At 53.0% G+C, this 21,589-nt stretch overlaps 1 protein-coding gene across 1 annotated transcript in view; it reads left to right on the top strand.

Annotated features, from left to right (window-relative positions):
- Window positions 1-14,931, top strand: part of HMCN2 (hemicentin 2) — a gene marked incomplete at both ends in the record, with an annotated part of 149,376 nt that extends 134,445 nt beyond the window's left edge. The window contains 13 exons of the mRNA XM_079706160.1: window positions 3,214-3,483; window positions 5,622-5,771; window positions 7,442-7,579; window positions 7,680-7,801; window positions 8,137-8,374; window positions 8,518-8,580; window positions 8,692-8,814; window positions 9,502-9,636; window positions 10,718-10,846; window positions 11,408-11,725; window positions 12,477-12,596; window positions 13,445-13,571; window positions 14,586-14,931. Coding sequence (XP_079562286.1) covers window positions 3,214-3,483; window positions 5,622-5,771; window positions 7,442-7,579; window positions 7,680-7,801; window positions 8,137-8,374; window positions 8,518-8,580; window positions 8,692-8,814; window positions 9,502-9,636; window positions 10,718-10,846; window positions 11,408-11,725; window positions 12,477-12,596; window positions 13,445-13,571; window positions 14,586-14,931 — 2,279 coding nt within the window. The remainder of the gene's footprint in view (window positions 1-3,213; window positions 3,484-5,621; window positions 5,772-7,441; window positions 7,580-7,679; window positions 7,802-8,136; window positions 8,375-8,517; window positions 8,581-8,691; window positions 8,815-9,501; window positions 9,637-10,717; window positions 10,847-11,407; window positions 11,726-12,476; window positions 12,597-13,444; window positions 13,572-14,585) is intronic.
- Window positions 14,932-21,589: the final 6,658 nt, after the last annotated feature.

Raw genomic sequence — 21,589 nt, 5'->3', positions numbered from 1 at the left:
TTTACAAAACAGGAATAAATAAGGATTTTTAATGAAACTTTTCATTGAAGATGAACACACAAGGAGGAGGGCACATGTCACAAGAGTACAGCTCAATGAATTTTCATAACATGAACCCACCCAGGTAACCTGCACCCAGATCCAAAAATAGAACTGTAACAGTTCCCAGACGCACCCCCCCCCATCATGCCCCCTTCCAGTCTCTACCCCCTCTGGAGGGAATCACTGTCCAGAATTTTGCCTTTTTAAAAAATAGCTTTATTGAGACATAATTTACATACCATTAAATTCACCCATTCGTATTATTCACCCTTAAAAAAGAAGGAAACTCTGTCACGTGCTACAACATGGATGAGCCTTGAGGACGTTATGTTAAGTGAAATTAGCCAGTCACAAAAAGACAAATACCGTATAATTCTAATTGTATGAGGTCCCTAGAGTAGTCGAATTCTCAGAGACAGGCAGGGGAATGCTGGTTGCCAGGGGCTGGGGGGAGGGGAATGAGAATTAGTGTTTAATGGATATAGTTTCAGTTTGGCAAGATGAAAAAGTTCTGGAGATGGATGGTGGTGATGGTTGCACAACAATGCAAATACAGTTAACACTGCTGAACTGTACACTTAAAACCGAGTAAGATGGTAAATATTATGTTATATGTTTTTTACCACAATTTTTAAGTGAAAAAATCCACCCATTATAAGTATACAGTTTGGTGATTCTTAGTAAATGTATAGCATTGTACAACCCATTTTTAGAATATTTCCAAGTTCCCTCTGCCCATTTGTAGTCTATCTCCGTTCCCACCTCCAGCCCCAGGCAACTGCTGATCTGCCTTCTGTCGCTATAGATGTACCTTTTCTGGTAATTTCACATACATGGAATCATATGCAGTGTTTGGTTCCAACTTCTTTCACTTACCGATGTTTTGGGGGCTCATCCATGTTATAGTGTATGTCAGTACATCATTCCCTTTTATTGCTCAACAGTATTCCATTGTCTGGTTGACCACATTATGTTTATCCATTCCCCAGTTACTAGACATTTAGATTGTTTCTAGTTTGTGGCTCTTGTGAATAATGCTGCTGTGAACATCTGTGTATACATCTTTGTGTGGATATATGTTCTTTCTCTTGAGATTCCTGGAAGTCTAATTGATGGGTGACCTGATCACTGTATAGGTCACTTTTTAAGAAATCACCAAACTAGCTGTACTGTTTTACTTTCCTTCCAGTAGTGTATGAGGTTTTGGTTTCTCCACATCCTTGTCAGCACTTGGTAATGTCAGTCTTTTCAATTTTAGCCATCCTTGTGGTTACAAAGCAGTATCTCACTGTGGTTTTAATTTGCATTGCCCTAATAACTAATGATATTGAGCATCTTTTCATGTGTTTATTACTCTTTCATATGACTTCTTTGGCTAAGTGCCTATTTAGGTCTTTTGCTCATTTTTAAATTGGATTGTCTTATTAATGAGTTCTAAGAGTCGTTTACATAGTCTGGATACAAGTCCTTTATCAGATAGATGATTTGCAAATATTTTCTCCCAGTCTGTGGCCTGTATTTACATTTCCTGTATTTTGCCTTTGAAGAGCAAAAGTGTTAAAATTTGGTGAAGTCCAATAGTATTTTATGGATTGTGTTATATTTTAAAAATCTTTGTTTGACCTCAGGTCACATTGTCTTCTGTAATTTTTACAGTTTTTGTTCTTATAGTTAGGCCAAATCCATTTAAGTTAATGTTTGTGTGAGATAAGGATCTAAATTCCTCTTTTTTTTTTTTTTTGTTGGCGTATAGATATCCAGTTGTTCTATACCATTTATTTAGATCTTTTCCATTTCTCTCAGTGATATTTTGTAGTTTTCGGGGTACAAGTCTTGTACTTTTGTTAAATTGATTACTAAGTATTGCATGATTTTCACACTATTGTAAGTGGAATTCTTCTCTTAGTTTGATTTTTTTGATTTTTCATTGCTAATATATAGAAGTACAATTGATTTTTGTTATCTCGATCTTAAATCCTGCAACCTTGCTAAATTAGTATTTAGTTCTAGTAATTTTTTGGCAGATTCCTTAGGATTTTCTACATGTCCTCTATGAGTAGAGCGGTTTTACCTCTTCCTTTCCCCTCTGGATACCTTTAATTTCTCTGTGTTGTCTATGGCATTGATTAGACACAAGGTTGAATAGGAGTGGCCAGAGCAGGCAGCCTTGCCTTGTTGCCAGCTTAAGGAGGAGAGCATTCAGTCTTACACTACTGAGTATGATGTCAGCTATGGGTTTTTATAGATGCCCTTTATCAGGTTGAGGAAGTTCCCTTTTATACCTAGTTTGTTGAGAGTTTTTGTCATGGATGGGGGTGAGGGAGGGAGGTTTCTGGTTCCAGACAAGATGGAATTAGAGGCACTTCTGCTTATTCCTCTTGCTAACGACAGCTTAAAAACCCTAGACTTTATATAGAAAACAAACACTGAAAGACTCTGAAAGGTAGAGAAAAGAAGGATAGGCCAAGGATCTTGGGACCTATGGGATGATATGGCAGCAAAACCCCTAGTTTTTCTTTTTGCCTCATATATCCTGGGCAGGATGCTTGAGAAGCCAGCAACCTGGAAATACCAATGGGCTCAGACAAAAAAAAAAAAAAAATGAGGGCCCCCCAAAAGTCTGCTCTCTCTTGCTAAAGGACCAGAAAAAGGACAGCATATCAAGCTAGAAAACTTAGGTAATAACACCCTATTCCAGCCAAACACTATGAAAAACTGCAGCCTCACCCTAAACCCCATCGACAAAGACCAAGTGGGAAACCTACGCTTCTGCCTTTTCCTTGCTGTCCTGAGGCACCCCTCTCCCCACACTGCGGACCCAGCCGTTCCGCGGCATGTGGGATCTTCCCGGACCGGGGCACGACCCCGTGTCCCCTGCATCGGCAGGCGGACTCTCAACCACTGCACCACCAGGGAAGCCCCGCAATCAGTTATTTTTAAATTAAGATATATAGGTTGTGTTTTTAGACATAATGCTATTGCACACATAATAGACTACAGTATAAACATACTTTTTATATGCTCTAGGAAACCAAAAAATTCATGTGATTGACTTTATTGTGATATTTGCTCTATTGTGGTGGTCTGGAACCGAACGCGCAGTATCTCCAAGGTGTGCCTGTATACAAAAGTAATAAGTTGTTTCTAAAAGCTGTCCTGGGCCTCCCACAGGTGCCCCGGTGTTCCAGGTGAAGCCCCAAGACGTGACAGTGAGATCTGGGGATGCCGTGGTCCTGCGGTGCCAGGCCTCTGGAGAGCCAGCGCCCACAGTGGAGTGGCTGCGAGCGGGCCAGCCCTTGCGGACCAGCCGGCGGCTCAGGACCCTAACGGACGGGAGCCTGTGGCTGGAGCGAGTGGAGGCTGGGGATGCGGGCGCCTATGAGTGTGTTGCTCACAACCTCCTGGGCTCTGCCACAGCCCAGGCGTTCCTGGCCGTGAGAGGTATGGAGCCTCCCTGCCCAGACCTTTGTGGACAGGGGTGGGATTCCCTGCCCAGTGGGGCCTAAAACAACAGAAGTGTATGATCTTGCAGTTCTGGAGGGTGAAAATCTAAGATCAAGGTGCCAGCAGGGTTGGTTGCTTCTGAGATATGTGATAGAGAATCTATTGCAGGCCTCTCCCCTAGCTTCTGGTAGTTTGCTGGAGTTCCTTGATTGTAGAAGCGTCACCCCTCTCTCTGCCTTCATGATCACATGGCATCCTCCCTGTGCTCGTGTCTGTCTCTAAATTTCCCCTTTATGTAAGGACACCAGTCATATTAGGTTAGGGCCCACCTTCATGACCTCATGTTAACATGGGTACCTCTGTACAGACCCTACATTCAAATAAGGTCACGTGCTCAGGTACCGAGGGTTAGGACTTCAGCACATCCTTTTAGGAGGACACAATTCAACCCATAACAGCAGCCTTACTTTTTTAATGGTAACAACTAATTTTTACCTTGTATATGTTAATTGTAGAAAGGCCAGATAATTTTTTTAAATGTGTGAAGAAAAAAGTAATGATCAGTTATCTCCCATAATTCATTTAGAAATAGCTCAGGTAATTATTTGGGGTATATATTTCTACACTTTTTCTCTGAAGGTAAAGAGATACACTTTTTTCTTCTTACAAATGAGGTCAAATGTACAAGTTGTGTTTACAACCTGCCATATTTTCTTACTCCATCACGGACAATAGCCCATGACAATAAGCCTAGTCCACACCTTCTGTAATGATTTCATACCATTCCATAGGAACATGTTTTAAACTTAATTGCTGTTGGCTTCATTAAATAAACAACAGGTTTGTGGGTTTTTTTTTTTTTTTTCCAGTTTCCCCTCCAAAAACCATGCCTGTGGTGCACATCTTTGTGTGCTGGACTGAATATTTCTATAGGATAAGTTCCTTCAAGGGACATTGCTATATAAAAGATATTCAAAGGCGTTGAGGCCCCCTAACTCTCTCCCTCCTTTCCCATAAGTCTGGGAGGGGCATCCTGGCCTTATGGGGGACAAGAGGCTGCTGAGTCACCTCATGTCTGAGAAGGTTGCCAGTGGCTTGTCATTCCTGGCCTCCAATTTCCTGTCCCCTTCTAAAACTGCCAGGGTCACGCTGCTGCCTTCTTATCTGCTGCTCCCAACACCTCCTTACCCCCTTATTACAAGGCCAGGGGAAGGTTCATGGCCTTTTCCTGTCCCCCCCGTAAATCCCAGAGCTGCGGATATTGACGAGAGACATCCCAGATGGGCATCCAATCTCATCAAACCCCAGCTAAGGGCTGCAGGAAATGGCATTGCTTCCTGGAATCCAAAATTAACCAGCCCCCTGATCTATCCACTTAGGATCTTGGCAGTTGAGTGTTGTATGTTATTTTTTTGATAGATCATTGGCAATTTGTTGTCAGTTTCCCCTGAGGGCTGGTGAGTGGAGAGGCAGGCTAGCTTCTGTCTATTGCAATCTATCCAAACGAGACAGCTGGCCCATTAGCCAGAGGAAGCATCCCCCTGTGCCTGTATAATCCATTTGATTAGTGCTGAAGAGCATCTGCTAGCAGACTGCCTGGCGGCTGCTAGGAACTCAGCCCACCCCAGCTGGGCCAGCTGCAGGGCAGCTGGAGCCAGGGCCACTGATGGAATGGGAAGTGTTCAGGTGGCAGCATTCACTTCCTGGCCCGGTGCCCTGCCTCTCCTCCCTGGCTCCTCCAGTGTGCCAGGCCCCCCGCCCCCATCACTTGGCATTTTAGAACCCAACAGGTCTTTAGTGCATCTGTGGTCCCACCTCCTCATTTTATAGATAAGCCAACTCAAGTGTGGCTTGGGGGCCAGACTTGCCCAGGTTTTCAAGAAGGTGATGGCAGAGCCAGAATTAGAAGCTGGCACCATCCCTGTGTGGGGCTCCTCTTAAAAGTCTCCCTTCTGTCTAGAAGCCAGGATCCCCTGAGTGTTGAGTTCATCACCCATTAGCTGTGTGTCCTTGGGCAAGTTACTGCCCCTCTCTGAGCCTCAGTTTACTCCTTCATGAAATGGAAAACAGTACCTGCATATCCCTGAGGGCACAGAGGTGGATAGTGTCACTCTTGTTCTCTTCCTTCCTCACAGGGGAGCCCCGGGGGAGCCGGGGCAGCATGTTTGGGGTGATCAATGGGCAGAAATTTGGTATGGCTGTCCTCAACACCAGCGTGCAACAGGAGGCACGTTCTGGGGTCACCACCATCTGCGGCAGCATCAGCCACATCCCGGCGAGTGTGGGTAAGTGGGGGCCAGAGCATCTCCTGCGTCTGGGGACCCTCCGACCTGAGCTGAGTCTGAGCCAAAGTGGATCGAGGTGCAGGCCACTTCCTCTCCACCCCACAGCCCCCAACCAAACAAAATAACTGCATTTAAGATCAGCCCGAGAGTGCGAAATTACCAGTATTATGTGAATGCAGGGTCAGATTGTGACTTTTGAAACCACTGATTGCTATGTGAGGTTTTTTTTCCCACTGTTAAGGCAAGAGCTGCTACCGAAGTGAAGGGATCGCTAATAAGGAGTAAGGGATATGGGCTGCAGGGGACAGAAAAGGGGAAACGTGGAGAATAAAATTAGCTAGAAGGCCCAGAGAACCAAGAAATGTCCTCTGTCAAACAGATTCATAAAATAGTGTGTCCTAAGCAAATGGAATGTTCTGGAGAGACATTACAGACGCTGCTGTAATGGACCCTGCCGTCTCACCCTGCCCAGGGGGGTCCTGCATCCCCTCATGGGGGTCCAGAGCAGGGAGAGGGCAGTGTTGACAGGGGCTTTGCTAAAAGCAGCTCCTCCAGAGCTGCCCTCGACCACAGACTGTGTGAGCAGTGGGAGGTCAGGGGACTCTGGCTTGTGGTGGTGGGGGGTCACTCCGGGCTGGCTGTTGGCAGAGAGGGAGTGAAGTGAGACACTGCCCAGGTGTGGCTGCTGCTTCCAGCTTCAGGAGCAGGAACCATAGAGAAGCATCTGGCTCCAGGCCGGGCATGCCTGGCTCTGTTTAGTGGAAGCAGAGGCACAGGGAGGCCGAGAAGTTTCTGCTCCCAGGGACAGGGGCACAGCTGGCTCCCGTGAACATCAGCCCTCTGGTACCTCTTCTGAGCCAGCAGTTTGGCTGAGAAGCTGGACCATCCCTGGTCCCAAGCAAACAGCATTGCCCCTTCCCCAGTCCCAGGCCCCACCTGGCCTGAGAGGAGGGCTGGGCATCATGGGAAGGTCTGAGAATCCATGTCCAGGGCACTTTTGGGCTCTTTTTTCCAAGTCAGTGGTTTAGAACGATCCTCCCTCTCCCAGGCTCTTCTGGAAGGTGTCTGCAGGTTAGGAGACAGTTGATGTTCTGCTTGGTCCAGCATGTATGTAGTGATGGTCGATGCAGTCCCATGCTCTGTGGTGACCCAGTAGCCCTCAATATTTATTGAATTCAGTTGAATATTAAAGGCACTTCTTTGTATAAATATATGTTGCTAATTTTCACAACTACCCCACGAAGTAGGTTTTTTTGGGGTTTTGGGGGGTTTTTTTTTTTGCGGTACACGGGCCTCTCACTGTTGTGGCCTCTCCCGTTGCGGAGCACAGGCTCCGGACGCGCAGGCTCAGCGGCCATGGCTCACGGGCCCAGCCGCTCCGCGGCATGTGGGATCTTCCCGGACCAGGGCACGAACCCATGTCCCCTGCATCGGCAGGCGGACTCTCAACCACTGCGCCACCAGGGAAGCCCACGAAGTAGTTTTTGTCTTCACCGCTTCCCACCTTCTGATCTAATTCCTGGCGCAGGCAATCACGGGCTAGGCCTGGGTAGGGAGGGAAGGGGCTGAGCTCTCCTCGGGCAGTAGGGAGCTGCAGAGGGACCTTGAGCAGGAGAGCGGCTGCCCTCGGGACCTGGCTCTAACCCAGCCTCTGTGTCCACCCCGTCCAGGGCCTCTGATGCGGGTGCTCGTGGTCACCATCGCCCCCATCTACTGGGCTCTGGCCAGAGAGAGTGGAGATGCCCTGAACGGCCACTCCCTGACGGGCGGCCGCTTCCAGCAGGAGTCGCATGTGGAGTTTGCCACGGGTGAGCGGGGGTCTCCCCGAGGTGGGCCAGGTGGGGCTGAGGTCTGAGCCCAGGGCCTCTCCCCCGAGGTGACTCCAGGCTGGGTGGGGATGGATTGCAGGGGAGCTGCTCACGATGACCCAGGTGGCCCGGGGCCTGGATCCCAATGGCTTCCTACTCGTCGACGTGGTGGTCAATGGCATCGTCCCCGAGAGCCTGGCGGACGCAGATCTGCAAGTGCAGGTGGGGGGAGAGCCCTGGGGTGTGCAGATGGGGTGCGCGCGCGAGACACTGGCATGTCCTGCCCCAACCCTCCCCGAGCAGCCGGGCCCACTTTCCTTCCTGACTCCCCAGCAGGGTCTGGGGCGTGGCCTGGCTGGGCTGAGGGGAGGACTAACCCCACAGCAGGAGGATGCTCTGGCCCAGCTTCGCAGACAGCTCAAGGGTGCTCAGCTGGTTGGAAGAAGAGCTGAAAGGCCCACCAGGCCCACACCCCAGCATCCCCACTGGAGGCTGAGGGTCCCTCACCCCTTGGAAGTTGATACCGTGATGTCCTCCTCCCCACCGGCCTGTTGCAGGACTTCCAGGAGCAGTATGTGCAGACGGGGCCCGGCCGGCTCTTTGTGGGCTCCACGCAGAGCTTCCTGCAGGACAGCCTTGTCTCGTTCCTGCGCGGCAACCACAGCATCCGGTACGACGCGGCCCAGGGCCCCCAGCCCCAGCTTGTGCAGCATCTGCGGGCCTCCGCTATCAGCTCGGCCTTCGACCCCGAGGCCAAGGCCCTGCGCTTCCAGCTCTCCACGGCCCTGCGAGCTGGTGAGGCCCCCATCCTGTCTCCACCCTCCACTGCCCCAGCCAGATGCTGCCAGGGCCCCCACATGGGCCTGGGCTCTCTATCCCCGGGCGCCTTGGGCACTGGGGCCCTCGTGTCCTCAGGGTCTCTCCCCTTTGCCTAGCAGAAGAGAATGACGTCGGCTGCCCAGAGGGCTTTGAGCTGGACACCCAGGGAGAGTTTTGCGTGGGTGAGCACACCTCCCTACCCCGGCAGGGACGAGGGAGGCCTCAGCCTGGGAGGGACGGAGGGCTGGAGGGCCTGTGAGCGCCGACCACCGGACCTCTCCCCCTGCCCGCAGACAGGGACGAGTGCTCGGGCAGTCCCAGCCCCTGTGCCCACTCCTGCCGCAATGTGCCCGGCCGCTTCTCTTGCTCCTGCCCAGCTGGCTTCACCCTGGCCAGGGATGAAAGGACCTGCAGAGGTGAGTGGGCCCCAGGTGGAGAGGCTCATCTTGGACCTGGCCCAGGTGTGCTCAGGGAGATTCCGGGGCTGGGACCCTGGCCAGGGGGCACATCCCTCAGGGGACATGAACCTAAGGGTTCCCATGCCCTGTTCCCACTGAGAACTTCTTATTTTGAGGGCCACACAGGGGAGAGGCTCAAGTACTGACGGGCGATAGGGATCTCTAAAGACATGCATGTGGCCACCACGTGCTCACGGCACGCACACCCGCTGAAGCTTTCCCAGCCCTCAGCGGGCATTTCCAGTCCACCGGGCTTGGAAGTGAGCTGATACCCATCTGGCCTCTTGCCCTGCTTCCCCCATAATGAAGCTGCTGGACGATAAATCTGACCCCGAGACGCTGTCTGGACTCTGATCCCACACCTGTGTCCCTCCATCCCACCAGTGGGGCCTCGTGTGGCCAAGTCTCTTTGGGGCACCCAAAGGGCATTGTGTGCAGCCTCACTTCAGATGCTACAGGCCAGGGCCTCCGGGTCCCTCAGAGGAGGCTCTGTGTTTCTGGGGCTGCGGAGATGATGGACAAAGCTAGCAGGAGGGGTGGGGACCTTCCTGCCAGGGGCTTCTGGGCCTAAGGACGAAGCCTGTGTGGGTAGGCTGGGCCTGGGGACAAGTGTTCATGCAGCCCCTGCCCCCGTTCCCCCCACAGATGTGGACGAGTGTGCTTGGGAGGCCGATCCTTGCCGAGAGGGACAGCGCTGCGTGAACCTGCTGGGGTCCTACCGCTGCCTCCCTAACTGCAGGCCTGGCTTCCGGGTGGCCACTGATGGAGCCGGTTGTGAAGGTGACAGGGGCATGGTGCCGGGCTGTCCTGACTCCCGGGAACCCAGTGGTTGCCAGGGTTCAGCAGAGGGCATGCTGTGTGTCACTGGGACGCTGGGCCTGCAGGGAAACCGGAACTCTCTTGGCAGAAGGAGTCGAGTGAGGCCAGGGAGAAAGCCTGAGCTGGGCTCAGGAGGTCTGAGTCCTGACCCAGCCTGGCTGCTGGTGACTTGAGTCCCTTTGGCAAGTGTCTTTTCCTTTCTGGGTCTCAGTTTTCTTATCTGTCTGATGAAGGGGGACCAGGTCAGGGATGGCAAACATGTGCTACATCTACTGCCACTTCTCCTCTTTCCCCTCGTGGATCATGGTCCAGCCCACACACAGCCTCTGAATCCTTCTCAACACAGCTTCTCCAGCTACAGTGGCTACTATGAATCAGTTGCAGTGGGCCTTTGAGACAAAACCTAGGTGCCACCCCTGGATGGGTGACCTCTAGGGTCCTTCCTGTTCTAGAATTCTAGGCTTTCATGACTGTGGGTCCTCCTGGTTTCCCCAAGAGAGGCCGTCAGTGGAGGGGGAGAGCGTGGTAAACTTGGACTCAGAAGAGGCAGTCGTCCCATTTCATCCCATTTCTAGGCTCCTCCTGCCTTCCTCCCGCCCTCCCTCCCTTCCTTCTCACCAGTTTTTGAGCCCGGCCCATATACCAGGGTCCTAAGCCCTTCATGTGCATGATCCAGTTTTCTCCCCATGATCCCATGAAGGAGTCCTATCGTGACCCCTTTTTACAGATGAGGAAACTGAGGCTCAGAGAGGGAGAGTTACTGGCTCAAGGATCAAGAGACATGGCAGAGCTGAGTCCACACCCAGGACTCTGCCTCCAAAGCCCACCTTTTAAGCCCCTTTCTTCTTTTGGACCCAGAACCTTCTTACCCTCCAAAGCTGGTATAATTAGGAAGGGTGGTTGCAAACGCTGGCATTCCTCCCGGTGGCACTGAAGTTGAAGATGGGGATGGGGATGAGGCCCAGACGCAGAGACGCATGGTATGTCCTAGGGGGAGGGACTGTGGGCTCAGCGCCCCCCACCCTTGCCCCTGCCTTTCCAGATGTGGACGAGTGTCTGGAGCAGACAGATGAGTGTCACTACAGCCAGATCTGTGAGAACACCCCAGGCGGGCACCGCTGCGGCTGCCCCAGGGGGTACCGGGTCCAGGGCCCCGGCCTGCCCTGCTTAGGTATGGGGAGAGCCACCCCCTCCCTGGGACCCTGGTCAGCACCCACAGCTCACAGGCAGGGATCGGTTATGACAGGGGTGACACTGAGTTCTGTGAATAGAACAGCAGCCAACACCGATTGCGTGCCCACCATGTGCCTGATCCGTGCTTTGCCTGATGTTTCCCACCGAAACCTCACCCCCTGCCCAGCAAGGTCACCTTCCCTGGGAGCCCAGGAGGAGGAGGCGGGTGGAGAGAAGTGGGTGGGTCTCAGAGAGGCTTTGCAGGTGGAATGGACCTCACCAGGAGGCTGAAGGGAGGGGTGCTGAGGGACACTGGGGTCCGGAGCTCAGAGCTGGGGGTGGGGTGGGGGGCCTCTCTGAGCAGTAGAGGCTGGAGTGGGAGAGGCGGCTGGGGGTGGTCCAGGAGAGGGAGGGCTTGGGGGCAGGCCTGTGTGCAGCGGGTGAGGCAGCTGGATTCTGGGGAGCTCCGGAGAGCAGCGGAGGCGGCTGGAGCCCGGTGGAGTGGCTGCAGTGCGCCCTGAGCCACCTTGGCACCCTGCCTGGTTCTGCTCCTCTCCAGATATCAATGAGTGCCAGCAGCTGCCCCAGAGCTGTGCCTACCAGTGCCACAACCTCCAGGGCAGCTACCGCTGCCTGTGCCCGCCAGGCCAGACCCTCCTCCGAGACGGCAGGACTTGCACCCCGCTGGAGCGCAGTGGACCAAACGTGACCACCGTCAGCCACTGGGACCCCTTGGTGGCCTGGCTGCGTCCCCGCGCCCCCGTCCCCAGTGGGTCCTACCACGCCTGGGTCTCCCTCCGACCGGGCCCCAGAGCCCTGAGCGTGGGCCGGGCCTGGTGCCCGCCTGGCTTCATCCGGCAGAATGGCGTCTGCACGGGTAAGACGGAGCCCCAGCCGTGCCCACCGGGGACACACCCCGCTATGTTGTCTCAGGCTCCTGGGCTGGGCGTGTGGGCACCACACCCGTGTTCAGAAACCCAGGGTTCACAGGCAAGCGGGGTAGGCGGTGCAGGCAGACGGAAGCCTCCTCGCTACGAGGTTTCTTGGAGTCCTGGCTGTGCTCATCGGCAAGGGGCTTCCAAAGCGGATGGAGTCCTTTCCAAACCATTTGACTTCAGGACACTTTACCCAGAGGGAGGGCAGAGGTTCCCAGGAACCCACTTTGAGAACATTCCTCTTGGTGTGCAGAGGTGAAGCAGCCAGGGAGGGAAGGAGTATGTTCCAGGTTGACATGAGAATGTGAACAGGGACTGGGGGGTGCGACAGGGGCAGGGGGTGTCGAGGAGAGTCCCTGGGCCCTGCGGAGACTGGCGCCGGGCTGCAGAGGTGCAAAGGGGGAGGGTAGCCTGGAGGGCGGATGTGCTTCAGCGTTGCCACCTGGGCAGAGGGTGTCCTGGAAGCGCTGTCTCCACCCCCCATGCCTTGGTGCGCATCAAGCCCAGGGACTCTCCTAACCTCGCAATCCATGGTTGGGTGGGGCAGGGCAGGGAGAAGGCCCGGGTGCCTAAGGCAGGGACTTCCCTGGCTTGTCCTGAGCCCTGCGGTTAGTCGTGTGGCCACCTGGGCATCTGTGACGCAGTGTTTCTCTGTCCCCATCCCCCCCACCCCACTCCCATGCCCCGAGCCAGATCTGGACGAGTGCCGGGTGAGGAACCTGTGCCAGCACGCCTGCCGAAACACCGAGGGCAGCTACCAGTGCCTCTGCCCCGCTGGCTACCGCCTCCTCCCCAGCGGCAAGAACTGCCAGGGTAAGCAGGAGGGGGCTTCTCTCACCCAGTCTGCTCTCTCCAGCCCCTTCCCAACCATCTCATGTGAGGGAGGGGCAGGGAGGGGGTAAGTGCCACCCCCAGGTGGCCAGAGCCAGGCCGGGACCCACACTCCAAGCAGGAGCTCAGAAACTGCATGGGCAGGCTCTGAAAACAGCCCTGGGGGTCGACTGCTGCTCTGCTGTGTGTCACTGGGCAACTCACTTCACTTCTCTGTGCCTCAGTCTCCTGGTGAGATGGGGCTAACAGAGCCCTCCCCTAAATGCTGGGAAGAGACGTGTGGAGGGCGGGCACAGAACTGGTGCTCGCAGCAAGGCAGCTGCTGCTGGGAGTAGCAGGGAAGTCCTCCAACTCCCAGGCCAAGTGCATTTTCCCTAACTAAGGTGCTCTGGGGTCCGGCCAGTCATGCTGCTTCTTCCCTGTAAACCAGGAATCATGTCTGCCTTGCCAGTCTCCATCCCTCCCTCTCTGTCACGGGGGTCAGTGAATGTCCCCTGAGAGAGTGGGGCTCCTACGGGGGGCAGAGAAGGATCATGGGCAGTGGCTGCTCTGGGTCCGAGGGCAGCCCTCATCTCCCCCAGCCTCTCCACCCCAGCTCTAGGCTCAGGAGGTCCTCAGAGTGCCCACCTGGGGAAACGGGGAGGTGCTAGGAGACTGCCACCTGGGCTGTCATGGGTCAGGCTGGCTGGGGACCGGGGAAGGGGCCGTGCACCTTGCTGCCCTCGGAAGGCATCTCTCTCCCACTTAACCCTCCCCCACGCCTTCCCTGGCCCCTCCCCACTTTGCTCCATCTTTTCACCCCCCATCTCTTCACCTACCTCCCCGCCCAGACATCAACGAGTGTCAGGAGGACAGCATCGAGTGCGGGCCCAGCCAGATGTGCTTCAACACCCGCGGCAGCTACCAGTGTGTGAACACGCCGTGTCCTGCCACCTTCCGGCAGGGCTCCAGCCCTGGGTAAGGGCTGAGCTGGCTGGGGGATGAATGGGGAGGATTCCCTGCCAGGATCTGGGCAGCCGACACTCTGGCTCCTGTATAGCCAGAAGGAGGAAGGAGGGCCTCCAGGAAGGCCCCGTCTCGGGCAGAGACCCTCTTAGGGTCAGTGGGTCAACCCTTCCAGGACTCCTGGGCGGGGCCCCTGAGCTCACGGGGCAGTGTGCCCTCAAGCACTTTCCTGCAGCCACTTGGGGTGTGAGCTCACCTGGGCAGTATCATTTCCTGCACAGTGATGCTTGGGCCATGCATGGAGCACCGGGGGCTGGGAGACACCAGAGTCGGGAGAGAACTGGAGGGAGGGAGGGGTGCTGGGAGATGGACACACAGGGACACTTGGGAACACATGCATACATTCAGGAAACTCTGGACCCAGGAACACACGTGCAGGCGCATAAATCCCACCCAGTATCCCACACACAACCCCAGGGCTCAGACATGCGCAGCTACACAAACACAAAATACATTTCTCTCACTGTGGCTACAGACACTCCTAAACACGCACAGACATGGGGACGGACCTTGGCTGGCACCAGCTGCAGCTGTTAGGGAAAGGATCCTGGGGTGGCGACTTGCCCCGGACTCTACTAACCAGGAAGCCTAGGCTGATGTGGGGGGGAGAGAGGGAGTGGGCACCCTTGGCAAGGCTGAGCACGAGTCTTTGAGCATAACCCCACCCCCCCAAATCCAGAGCCCGTGACTCAGCTCTGGGGCTGCGGGGGACCTGGAGGTCTGTAAATTTTATCACCTATGGGGGGGACCTGCTCGGATGGGAAAGGGCACGTCTCTGGCTTCCTGGGGCCTCAGTTTGCCGCTCTCTAAAATGGGCTAACAGTGGCACTTGTGGAGAGGCACAGGGCGCGTGGAGTGGGGGGTCGGCACATGGCTGAACTTCGGGGGTCGGGGGTGAGATCCGGTTTATGCGACCGGGCACGCTCAGATGGCAACCCAGAGTCCGTCGGTCTGTCCCGCCCGCAGGACGTGCTTCCGGCGCTGCTCGCAGGACTGCAGCGCGGGCGGCCCCTCCACGCTGCAGTACAAGTTGCTGCCGCTGCCCCTGGGCGTGCGCGCCCTCCAAGACGTGGTCCGCCTGGCCGCCTTCTCCGAGGCCGGCGTCCCCGCCAACCGCACGGAGCTTAGCGTGCTGGAGCCCGACCCGCGCAGCCCCTTCGCCCTGCGCCCGCTGCGCGCCGGCCGCGGCGCGGTCTACACCCGCCGCGCGCTCACCCGCGCGGGCCTCTACCGGCTCACCGTGCGCGCCGCGGCGCCGCGCCACCAAAGCGTCTTCGTCCTGCTCATCGCCGTGTCCCCCTACCCCTACTGAGGGTTGCGGTCATGGGCAGCGGCTTTGGGGCCAGCGACCTCCGGGGAGGGGGGGTGGAGAGGCCCCGGCCGCCCCGCCCAGGTGGCCCTTGCCCACGCCACCTGCTGTGGCAAGCGACGTCATCTTCTCCTGTCCCTGTGCGTCAGCGAGACCTGCAGCAAACACGACCCTGCGCGCAGCGCAGCCTTGACCCCGGGACAGCGGGAACCCGAGCTCCCCCTACTCCCCCGCCCCCCCGTGGGGGTGGAGCCCGGCAGGCAGGTGACAATGGCTGCCCTCAGGTGGCAAAGGGCAAAGGGTTGGGGTGAAGCCTGACCAGCTTCTCCAGGCTTGCCCCAAGCCCCAGGGGAAACTGGCTCGGGACACAGGGCACCAAGACACCCGAGGGGAGGGGCGGACCCTACCCTGTGGTGACGGCAGGAACTGTGACCCGCCCATACCTGGCACTGTCATGCTGAACCCGGTGTGTGTGTGTATACTATAAAAACGTTTGCTTTTACCAATTCGATTTCTTGATCCAGTTATTTTGCTTTGGTAAGGAGGGGCTTTGGCTGGGAGGGAGACCACCACCCTTCTGGTCCAGGAGCACCAGAGGAGGAGTCCAGGAGCCTTTGCTCTTTATTCGCAGGGTGGCTCTGGCACCTTTCTGGGCTCAGTTTACTCATCCAAAAATATAAAAATGCGACAGTGTCCCCACCCGCAGGGCTGTGGGAGAATTAAATGAGAAGGAAATTTATCACACAGACAGCAGCTATCTAGGGGAGCAAAAAGTAATGCTTAATTAAGAATAATTCCTAATTATATTTAATGAAGTAATTAAATTTAATCATTCCGTCATCCACCAAAGATTCATTAGGTCCTGCTTATGTGCCAGGCAGTGAACGTGAAAATCCCTGTGCTTGTGAGCTTATGTTCTTCGGGGCGAAGGGTTTATAAACAGCAAGGAAATGAAGAGTGAAATGTGTACTTGTCCGTCAGTGAGGGTGCTGGGGAGAAAACCTAGGTTGGGAAGTGCGGGTTAGGGGGGCAGTTTTTAATAGGCCGTCAGCACGGGAGCAGACGTGCTGAGGAAGGTGAGGGACAGACATCTGCAGGAAGGGTGTTTTGGCAGAGGGAACAGCAAATACCAGGGCTCTCTGGCAGGAGGATGCTCTGGGGTGGAGGTCTGGCAAGGAGGTGGGGGGGGGTAGCTGGAGCTGGGGGTCGGTGGGGGGAAGGAAGAGGGAGGTGTGATTAGAAAGGTAAGCGGGTTGGGGAAGATCCTTAGGGTTCTTGGCTTTGACAGGGGGAGCTGGGGAGGGACACGATTAGAATGTCTATGTATGTATTGACCTGTCTCCAGTGTGCTGGGACAGGACTCCTGAGAAGCCCAGCGCTGCTTTTCCTCCCACTCCCCCTGACCCTTTCCCTGCTCTCCTGCCTGGGCTGCCTGCAGCCCCTGCCAGCTGTCCCTCAACACAGTCTGGCAGAAGGAGGCTGTCTGTCTCTCTTGCACGTGGTTCTGGAGGGGAGGGATCCTTTCTTCCCGCTGTCTTTGGTCAGTGTGACTCTGTCACCTACCCCTTAGCATCCCCGTCTCTCATCTGGGCAGCAAGGAAAGCTGAGTTATTTCCCACTAAGGTATGAATGACCATCAGCTTTCATAAACGGAGCCTTCCAGCAATGCTGGGGTGAATGGAGAAGGAATCTCTGTGTGCATTTTACAGATGGAGAAAAGGATGCCCAGAGGGAACATGGCCCAGTCACTTGCTTGATAGGTGACGGGTTAATGGTTAGACGGGGACTCCTGACTCCCACCAACAGCCCCAACTGAATCTTCCCCAGGGCACTCCCACTTTCAAAGCTGGTTTCTTTTTATTTTTTTTTTGCGGTACGAGGGCCTCTCACTGTTGTGGGCTCTCCCGTTGTGGAGCACAGGCTCCGGATGCGCTGGCTCAGCGGCCATGGCTCACAGGCCCAGCCGCTCCGCGACATGTGGGATCCTCCCAGACCGGGGCACGAACCCGTGTCTCCTGCATCGTCAGGCGGACTCTCAACCACTGCACCACCAGGAAAGCCCAGCTGGTTTCTTTTGAATCAGAGGTCTGCAAACATCTTCCGTAAAGGACCAGAGAGTGAATCTTTTTGGCTTTGGGGAACGTATTAAACTACTCCCCTGGCCGATGCAGCACAAAAGCAGCCGCAGTCAACACACAGAGGAGGAACGTGGCTGAGTTTCAGTGACACTTTGTCTGTGGACTCTAACTTTGAATTCATGTAATATTCATGTGTCGTGGAAGTCTTTTTTTGATTTTTTTTCAACCATTTACAAATGCAAAACCCATTCTTAGCTTGCAAGCTTTACAAAACCAGTTAGGGACCATAGTTTGCCAATCCCTGGTTTAAAGCACAGACGTTACCAATGGTGAAATTTCAGGCTGGGTGGGGAGAGATTCCAGGAAGGAGGGAAGCAGGGAGGGAGGGAGGGGCTTCCCAGTTCCCCCTCACACTCCATTTGTCCGGGGCCCAACCTGTAGAGACTTTACTTGGACTGAACTACCCTCATTGTGCAGCCCTAGGGGCCATGGGTCACAACTTGAACCCTGCCGTTTGCTGGGCTGTTAATATTTTATGGAGCCAGGGACTTTGCAGCCCATGCAAGTGTCAGCCCTGGGGCCGTGGCATCGAGCGCTGAGAACTGCTGCTCTCTCCTGCCTCGTGTTCCCCAGACTCACCCTGGCCCTTCATGTTTGTCAAAATACAATTTGTTGACTGTTCAATGCCCTATAGACCTGAGTTTATTTAATTCTCCCAGGAAGTCCAGAGGCAAAGAATATTATGTCCATTTCACCGATGAGCAATGGGGGCTCAGAGAAGGTGAGCCACTTGTCCAAGCTCACACAGCATGGAGGGGAGGGGAAGGGAAGGACTCGATGCAGGCCCATCTGACTCTGCAGCCCAGGCCTCCAGCCTCCAGGCTCCCCTGCCTCCATTCTCCTAGGCAGAGGAAGGTCCAGGCGCAGAGGCTGAAAAGGAGGGATATCAGCCACTCAAGACCAGAGGAGCTGCCAAGGGAGTGTGCGTTCTGTCAGCCTCCTTTCTCTCCCACCTTCTCTTAAATTTCCCATTTGAGGCTCTGAAACTGAGGCAAGTGAGAAGGAGTGATTGCTCAAAGTCCTACAGCAAGCCAGGGGCAGACTTGGCCTGGAATCCAGGCTGCGATTCCGAGTCTCATGCTCCCCACTCCACCCACATCCACAGGATGGTTGCCGAGGAGAGGAGATGCCTCCCAAGGGAGCTCAGCCAGCTCCAAAGGGGTGTTTTCCACTCTGCTTTTCCAGCTACCGCCACCATTGGCCAGGGCCCCATCCAGCTGCCCGACCTCTGAGGCTTCTCTGAACCATCAGGGGTGGAAAACAGCCTTGCAGTTCACTCATTAAACTCCCTGATGCAGCTTTTCCAAGAACCCACACTGGACTCTATGTTCCCTCTGGGCGGGGACTGGCAACCTGGGGTCCAGCCCAGAGGACACTCTTTGCTCCTGGGGCCAGTGCCCAGGCCTGGACAGCAGCAAAGTGGCTTCTGGGGCCAACCATGAGATGGTTGCTGGGCGAGGTGCTTGGGGTCGCTACACGGCCAGGCCCCTCCACGACCTGCAAGTGCAGAGCCCTTGAGTGGCAGAGGAGAGACGGAGGAAAAGAGGGACCTACTCCACGGTTAGGTACACAGGCTGCATCTATGTTTTTAGGTTGCCAGGGGACTTAACAAGGTCACATCCATTGAGTGTGCCCTTCAGTTCAGACAAGTTGACCCCACAGTCAGAGCTGACCCTTGGAAAAGGCACCCTGGCTGCAGTGTGGAGGGTGCATTAGAGCGGACAGGAAGACAGGTGAGGTGTCTCCTGCAGAGGTACGGGTGAGAGGTGATGGTGATCTAAGACCACAGCGGTGAGGGGAATTCCCTGGTGGTCCAGTGGTTAGGACTCGACACTTTCACTGCCGTAGGCCCAGGTTCGATCCCTGGTTGGGGAACTAGGATCCCGCAGTCTGCATGGCACAGCCAAAAATAAATAAATAAATAAATAAAATAAAAAGGGGAAAAACAAGAAAGACAACAGCAGTGGGGAGAGGGAGAAGGGACCAGAGCCCTCATTTTCCTCTCTTTTGTTGCCGGAGATTTCAGGCAGCTACTGTGTGCCAGCATGAGAGACAGCATATGACAAGGGACCAATCTGGTGGGAGGAAGGAAAGGGGTCAGAGAAGCATCCCCAAGGAATAGTATGTGCAGCGACCGTAAGACAAGGAAGAGCTTGGCACATTGACGAAATTGCAAGCAGGCCAGTGCAGCTGGAGTGCAGTAGGTGAGGGCAGAAGAGGAGGTACAGGGTTCTAGATTTTACCCTAAGAATGATGGGGGACCATCAAAGTCTTCATAGAAATCATTTCAATTCATTAATATTTCAGAATTCATTATCTCTACACTTTAAAAAATCTTTTTAAAAAAGATATCTACAATACCATTATCATACTTTCAACCATTATCATACTATCCAAAAAATCAACAATAATTCCTTGCTATCATCAAGCATCCTGTCAGTGTTCAAACTTCCAATTGCTCATAAAGATGGTATTTCTTTTTTGCTTAAAAAACCACCCCCAGGATCCAAATAAAGTCTACATGTTATGATTGATTACAGCCTCTGTGTGTCTTTTAAAGTTCCCCTGTCTCTCTTTTTTTTTTTTTTCTTAAAAACAAACTTTATTGAGATAGAATTAGTCTGGGAATGCAAGGTTGGTTCAACACCTGAAAATCAAGCAATGTAATTTACCACAGTTACAGAATAAAGAGAAAATCATATCATCTCAATAGATGCAGAAAAAAACATTTGACAAAGTTCAGCCCCTACTCATGACAAAAACATAAAAGCAAACTTCTTCACCTGTGAAAAACATCTAATAAAAAACTACAACTAACATCATACTTAATGGTGAAAGACTGAATGAATGATCCTCTAAGATCATGAGCAAGCCAAGGATATCCACTCTCACCAATTCTATTCAACATTGTACTGGGGTCCTCACCATTGGAATAAGGCAAGAAAAAAAGGTACAAAGATAATACAGGGAAAGAGTAAAACTGTCTCTATTCACAGTCAACATTATTGTCTGTATAGAAAACCCTAAGGTATTTACAAAAATCTACTAGAATTAATCGGCAAATTTAGCAAGTGCAGAAGACAAGGCCAGTAAACAAAAATCAGTTGTGTTTCTATATATTAGCAACAACTGATTGGAAAATAAAATTTTAAATATTATTTACAATAGTATCAAAAAACTTAAAATACTTAGAAATAAATTTAATGAAAGATAAGCAAGACCTGTACACTGAAAACTATAAAACATTGCTTAGACATCTGAGTCAAGATGGATCTTTCGGCACTCCTATTGAAAATGAGCACATTTGTACCACTGATCAGAGATGCCCCCACATGCCAGGTCTTCGTCTTCTCTAACTAAAAGACTGGGGTATTTGCCTGAGAATAGGCTTCCACCTGGCCAGTCATCCAAGGTGTCCAATAAAATATCCATCTCAAAGCTGGGCTCTGGAGCAGCCATACCTGTGACCCCAAGAAGCCCTATCTCTTCTAGCACAAGAGGTGACCTGTTCATACTGATGCCACAGACCCCAGCCCTTTCCCATAATAGCCACACATTCTTTCCCAGATGGAGGAAGTCTACTCTCGCCTAGTCCATTTACAACCCCTGATCACCAGCAGGGACCTTTTTTTTTTTAAATTAATTTTTATTGGAGTATAGTTGCTTTACAGTGTTGTGTTAGTTTCTGCTGTGCAGTAAAGTGAATCAGCTATACGTATACATACATCCACTCGTTTTTAGATTTCCTTCCCATTTAGGTCACCACAGAGCATTAAGTAGAGTTCCCCGTGCTATTCAGTAGGTTTTAATTAGTTATCTATTTTATACATAGTAGTGTATATATGTCAATCCCAATCTCCCAATTCATCCCACCTCTCCTTCCCTCCTTGGTAACCATAAGTTTGTTTCTCTACATCTGTGACTCTATTTCTGCTTTGCAAATAAGTTCATCTGTACCATTTTTCTAGATTCCACTTATAAGCGATATTATATGATATTTATTTTTCTCTTTCTGACTTACTTCACTCTGTATGACAATCTCTAGGTCCATTCACGTCTCTACAAATGCCACTATTCCATTCTTTTTTATGGTTGAGTAATATTCCATTGTATATATGTACCACATCTTTATCCATTCCTCTGTCAATAGACATTTAGGTTGCTTCCATGTCTTGGCTATTGTAAATAGTGCTGCAATGAACATCGGGGTGCATGCATCCTTTCAAATTCTGGTTTCCTCCAGATATATGCCTAGGCGTGGAATTGCTGGGTCATATGGTAGCTCTGTTTTTAGTTTTTTTAAGGACCCTCCATAATGTTCTCCATAGTGGCTGTACCAATTTACATTCCCGACAACAGCGTAGGAGGGTTCCCTTTTCTCCGCACCTTCTCCAGCATTTATTGTTTGTAGGTTTTTTGATGATGGCCATTCTGACCGGTGTGAGCTGATACTTCATTGTAGTTTTGATTTACAGAAATGTATATCAATGGAACAGGATAGAAAGTCCAGAGATAAACCCACG

This window comes from Hyperoodon ampullatus (genome assembly GCF_949752795.1).
Source record: "Hyperoodon ampullatus genome assembly, chromosome: 6".
NCBI lineage: Eukaryota > Metazoa > Chordata > Mammalia > Artiodactyla > Ziphiidae > Hyperoodon > Hyperoodon ampullatus.
Note: the sequence above shows the minus strand (reverse complement) of the source record. Positions and strands in the feature narration are given on the sequence as shown.